Source organism: Erpetoichthys calabaricus, chromosome 14 (assembly GCF_900747795.2).
Source record: "Erpetoichthys calabaricus chromosome 14, fErpCal1.3, whole genome shotgun sequence".
Classification (NCBI taxonomy): domain Eukaryota; kingdom Metazoa; phylum Chordata; class Cladistia; order Polypteriformes; family Polypteridae; genus Erpetoichthys; species Erpetoichthys calabaricus.
Genome location: NC_041407.2, coordinates 84,294,054 through 84,300,252, shown reverse-complemented (window position 1 = coordinate 84,300,252; position 6,199 = coordinate 84,294,054). Strand labels below are relative to the sequence as shown.

General features: G+C 38.4%; 1 protein-coding gene across 1 annotated transcript in view; it reads right to left on the bottom strand.

Annotated features, from left to right (window-relative positions):
* Nucleotides 1–633: 633 nt before the first annotated feature.
* Nucleotides 634–6,199, bottom strand: part of LOC114664471 (serine incorporator 1-like) — a 28,694-nt gene continuing 23,128 nt past the window's right edge. Inside the window, exon 10 of the mRNA XM_028818585.2 lies at nucleotides 634–2,536. Coding sequence (XP_028674418.2) covers nucleotides 2,398–2,536 — 139 coding nt within the window. The 3' untranslated portion in view covers nucleotides 634–2,397. The remainder of the gene's footprint in view (nucleotides 2,537–6,199) is intronic.

The window sequence follows — 6,199 nt, the reverse complement described above, 5'->3', positions numbered from 1 at the left end:
CCAGGTCTGGGCTACGCCTGGGCCATTCCAGAACATTGATTCTCCTTTGAGGAAGCCATTTCTTTGTTGATTTTGACGTATTCTTTGGGTCATCGCCATTCTGAAAGGTGAAGTTCCCCTTCATCATCAGCTTCCTAGTAGATCTTTGAAGGTTTGGTGCCAAAATAGACTGATACTTGGAGCCATTTATGATTCCATCGATTTTGACTAAAGCTGCAGTTTCAGCTGAAGAAAAGCAGCCCTAAAGCATGAGGCTGCCTCCACCACGCCTCACAGTGGGTATGGTCCTCTTTCAATGATGTGCTGTGTGCTTTTTGTGCCAAACATACTGTACCTTTTTGGAGTTATGGCCAAGGAGTTCAACCTTGGTCTCATCAGGCAAGAATACATTTTTCCACATGGTTGTGAGTGATTGCAAAGTTTAGCCAAGCTTGAACATTTTTCTTTGTGAGAAAAAGCTTTTGTCTTTTTTGACATTAGAGTAATTTTTCACCTACTGTAGTCTGGATGCCACCCAGGCCTGTACGCTCATCAAAACTCCAATACCAGATATATTATAAGACATTGCAATTCATTACCTTTTCACTTCACACTTTGCCCAAACATAGATAACAGAACAAGCAAGCATCTCTATTTGACCAAACTGATTAGACAAGTATTTATTAAAAGATGTAAACAAGGTGTATTGATTTTAAATACCAAGTATTATTTTCCAGTAAATTCAGTTGTATTTAGTAAAGACTACTTTTACATTTGTAGTCAAGTTTTAGTACTACAGCTTTTACAAGTATAGTGTATCATTAATAAACAGGTAAAAGTAATAAGAAGAAAACTCAGATTTATACAAAAAAACACATACCTTATAACTAGTGCAGTCTAGTTCTGTTCAAAATTTACATGAAAAAATTTTCAAAAACAAGTCAGATAAGGAATTAATATACACTCAAATAAGGAAGTCAGGACTTGACTGTAAAAAAAACACTATTGTTTTAGCCAATAACATTAAGTTATTTTCAGAGTCTGCATTCCAGTTACACATTTCATTCTAAGTGGTTTTAACTTTAACTTTATAGAGTAAATAAACCAGTTAATGTAATTAAAGGTTAATGGTGTCATTCTCTTCCAGCATAGTGATACATACAATTTCTTAAAAAAGGCACTTCTGCAAGGTCAAAAAATATCACATAAACTTAAATACAGAATCAAAGTAGAAAATGTTTGCATCAGATTAAACAATGGCATACTCTACTTAAAATGGTTAAACTCAGAAAAGCAGCATTGCAAATTAACATTTTTAGATGTTGTATACGTTGAGTTATTTGCCTTTCAGACACGAGTGTTCAAGGCACTAAAGGGTCAGTCACGTTCAAATAAATGAGCAAAATGCAGTGTTACCAGCACAGTAGCTCACATTATAATCCTCCAAAATAAAAACAAAATATCTGTGCATAAGAACCGTTACCATGTTTCAAACTAAAGGGTCTATATATGTAAAATGCTGAATTAAAAAAAAATCTGAATAAACATTAACATACAGAAATGCTTACACTGAGGTTAAAATGAAGATTTTACCCATTAAGTTCCAATTAACTGGTATTAAGACACATAATGTAAGTAGCTAATTTTATTTTTTCTCTTAACTAATTACTGCGTTACACTTGTGTCTGTTTCTCCTGGTATGTGATCATTCTATGGCACGAGGACTCAGTCCATACTTAAAATAGGCCATTTATCATCACTGACTTGGTTCAGTAAATGATCTTCAATACTAGTCAGATATATTGTATTATTAAAGAATTATGCAGGCAAAAACTGAGGTAATGAAGAACATGTAAAACAATAAAGTAAGTCTATGATGCTAAAATGTGCAAAAAAGGTTGAAACATTTAAAGTAACTAAATCCGAATTCTTTTAAATGAGAATCATGTTGGGGAGAAATATCATTATCCTTCCAGCTAAACTCTGGGTTAATGAAAGAATAAAAATACAGTTTCAGCGGGTATAATAAAAAACTTCTATCACATCTAGTCACCTTTCTTAAGGAAACTCTGCTGCTTTTAGAGAAACTCCCAATAAAACACAAGCAAAAGTCACAAGTCGATATTGAGTAAAATACTAAGGAACATGATAGTTGTTCATCAATACATTGCTGAGAAACAATCAATAAAGATACCAGTGTCCAAATTTGGCACATCAGCAAACAAATTACAATGCAAAAGCAACACATGAACATACATCCAATATATGTATCTGTATCAATCAATGTTTGAAAATTTTTCAACCAACATTTGGAAACTGAAAAAAATATATAATTAATTTAAAAACAGACTTTAATTTTCCTATTATGGCCTGTGTATTTCCACATTTAATATAGGGCCTGCTTTCTCCTTTCATTGTTTAGTTGAAGTCACGATCAGGAAAAATAAGGGGTGCCACCAGAGTCCACAAATACAGGGCAAGTCCTAACCAGCTGGATGAAATCTTAACCCAGGCGGCAGCCCAGCCATTAGGCGGGTCCTGGGAAGATTCATTTGGCCTGGCAAAAGAAAAACAGACAAATATGAAAATGAGAAACACATGCATACAACCAAGTGCATCTAATTTCATCTTGATTTTTTAAAAATATTAGCAAATACATATAAACACTTTTCATATTGTAATGTGACTAAAGCTAATTTAACTTTGACACAGAACTCCAAAAAGTATGTCAATACAAGTTTTATATAATGAATACCCTTTGTTAACATTGTCTATAATTATCTTAATGTTTTATACAACTTACTAGCTGTGCTTCCCATCTAAGACAGCTTGAGATATACAGTGCATCCGGAAAGTATTCACAGCGCTTCACTTTTTCCACATGTTAGGTTACAGCCTTATTCCAAAATGGATTAAATTCATTTTTTCCTCAGAATTCTACACACAACACCCCATAATGAAAACGTGAAAAAAGTTTATTAAAAATAAAAAAATTGAGAAAGCATATGTACATAAGTATTCACAGCCTTTGCCATGAACCTCAAAATTGAGCTCAGGTGCATCCTGTTTCCCCTGACCATCCTTGAGATGTTTCTGCAGCTTAATTGGAGTCCACCTGTGGTAAATTCAGTTGATTGGACAGGATTTGGAAAGGCACACACCTGTCTATATAAGGTCCCACAGTTGACAGTTCATGTCAGAGCACAAACCAAGCATGAAGTCAAAGGAATTGTCTGTAGACCTCCGAGACAGGATTGTCTCGAGGCACAAATCTGGGGAAGGTTACAGAAAAATTTCTGCTGCTTTGAATGTCACAATGAGCACAGTGGCCTCCATCATCCGTAAGTGGAAGAAGTTCGAAACCACCAGGACTCTTCCTAGAGCTGGCTGGCCATCTAAACTGAGCGATCAGGGGAGAAGGGCCTTAGTCAGGGAGGTGACCAAGAACCCGATGGTCACTCTGTCAGAGCTCCAAAGGTCCTCTGTGGAGAGAGGAGAACCTTCCAGAAGGACAACCATCTCTGCAGCAATCCACCAATCAGGCCTGTATGGTAGAGTGGCCAGACGGAAGCCACTCCTTAGTAGATGGCATATGGCAGCCCGCCTGGAGTTTGCCAAAAGGCACCTGAAGGACTCTCAGACCATGAGAAAGAAAATTCTATGGTCTGATGAGACAAAAATTGAACTCTTTGGTGTGAATGCCAGGCGTCACGTTTGGAGGAAACCAGGCACCGCTCATCACCAGGCCAATACCATCCCTACAGTGAAGCATGGTGGTGGCAGCATCAAGCTGTGGGGATGTTTTTCAGCGGCAAGGACTGGGAGACTAGTCAGGATAAAGGGAAAGATGGCTACAGCAATGTACAGAGACATCCTGGATGAAAACCTGCTCCAGAGCGCTCTTGACCTCAGACTGGGGCGACGGTTCATCTTTCAGCAGGACAACAACCCTAAGCACACAGCCAAGATATCAAAGGAGTGGCTTCAGGACAACTCTGTGAATGTCCTTGAGTGGCCCAGCCAGAGCCAAGACTTGAATCCGATTGAACATCTCTGGAGAGATCTTCAAATGGCTGTGCACCGACGCTTCCCATCCAACCTGATGGAGCTTGAGAGGTGCTGCAAACAGGAATGGGCGAAACTGGCCAAGGATAGGTGTGCCAAGCTTGTGGCATCATATTCAACAAGACTTGAGGCTGTAATTGCTGCCAAAGGTGCATCAACAAAGTATTGAGCAAAGGCTGTGAATACTTATGTACATGTGATTTCTCAGTTTTTTTATTTTTAATAAATTTTTAAAAATCTCAAGTAAACTTTTTTTCACATTGTCATTATGGGGTGTTGTGTGTAGAATTCTGAGGAAAAAAATGAATTTAATCCATTTTGGAATAAGGCTGTAACATAACAAAATGTGGAAAAAGTGATGCGCTGTGAATACTTTCTGGATGCACTGTAAGTAACCAACATCGACCTCAGCATTAACGGTTGCAGTGCACCATCTATTCTAATATATGTAGAAATAAAATGCATTGCATTTTTCATTCCAACAGTTGGCACATCACAAACATTTGCAGCAATAAAATGCATTACTACAAGTGTTTGTGATGCGCCATCTGCTGGAATAACAAAAGCAATGCATATACCTCCATTATATGCAATTTGGTATGGGATTCATAAAAGTCAAGTTAATGTTTACAATGTGCCATCTGTTGGAATGACAGAAACATAGCAACCGGATGGACACACAGACACTGTTTTATTAAGGTGGATGATGATAAACACAACATTCCTTTCATTTTAAAATGTAAAATTAGGTAAATAGGTAATTGACTAAAGTATTCTTGTTTTCACAATGCTGGTGAAAGGATAACACGAACTGCTAGCTTTCAATTCAAACACCTAAATATTTACATACTTTAATAAAGTACTTGTTTAAATAACCCCGATATTTAACCTCCGAATTCAAATTAAGCAAATATATTAGCTAAACATTCCTCAGAATGTCTGAATAAATATGCACTGCTATCCCAGTTTTCAATATGCAGGAATCTTCTACTTATTCGATTCACTTTTTAAAGTCTTTCATTGTTTCCATATTTTTTTTTAACCATGTCTTCAAATTCATCAAAATCAGGAGCAAAAGGTAGTAATCCATTCTACAACAAAGTAAATAATCTTACTGTATTTGCAATTCCTCATGTGCAAAAACTCATCACAAAATCATTTGTAAAGACAAAAAATATATTGAGTTAGGCTCCTTAGAGGAAGCTCACTCTTGTGTAAGTAACACATAACATGAAAGAACATTCCATCCATCCATCCATTTTCCAACCCGCTGAATCCGAACACAGGGTCACGGGGTTCTGCTGGAGCCAATCCCAGCCAACACAGGGCGCAAGGCAGGAACCAATCCCGGGCAGGGTGCCAACCCACCGCAGGACACACACAAACACACCAAGCACACACTAGGGCCAATCTAGAATCACCAATCCACCTAACCTGCATGTCTTTGGACTGTGGGAGGAAACCGGAGCGCCTGGAGGAAACCCACGCAGACACGGGGAGAACATGCAAACTCCACGCAGGGTGGACCCGGGAAGCGAACCTGGGTCTCCTAACTGCGAGGCAGCAGCGCTACCACTGCGCCACCGTGCCGCCCTGAAAGAACATTCTTTCTATTAATTCAATTCAGTGTTCAGGGAGCTATCCCAGCAGCAATGGGTGCAATGCAGGAAACAGGCCTGGGCAGGGCACACTCACGCACACACCCTTCTTCATACTCTCAATGGGCAAATTTGGAATCGGGAGAATATGGATAGAAAACCACGGTACCCAGGAGAAAGCCAAAACACACATGGGGAGAACATGTAAACTCCATGTGCCGCAATGCCACTCCATGAAAGATAGAAGTGATTATGATGTGACACCCACTCTATAGTACCTTTTTATACTGAACTAGCTGATTACCCAGTGGCTTTGCTCACTGAGTGCAAGGGAAAAAAATAAAATGTAGTCTATAAGTTATTAAACAGTAAAACATTAACATTTAAGAAGTAAAGATACATTGAGCACTACTGGAGTGGTTTTGGGTAAACTACATTTTAAAGGTGCTATAACACAACAGGTAAGTAGTACTAACAGCAGCTAAAAATGTATTTAGATCATTTCTCGGTAGCAGATCCCTTGTGAAAGGCACTACACGACTGCTGTGGTATAGAAA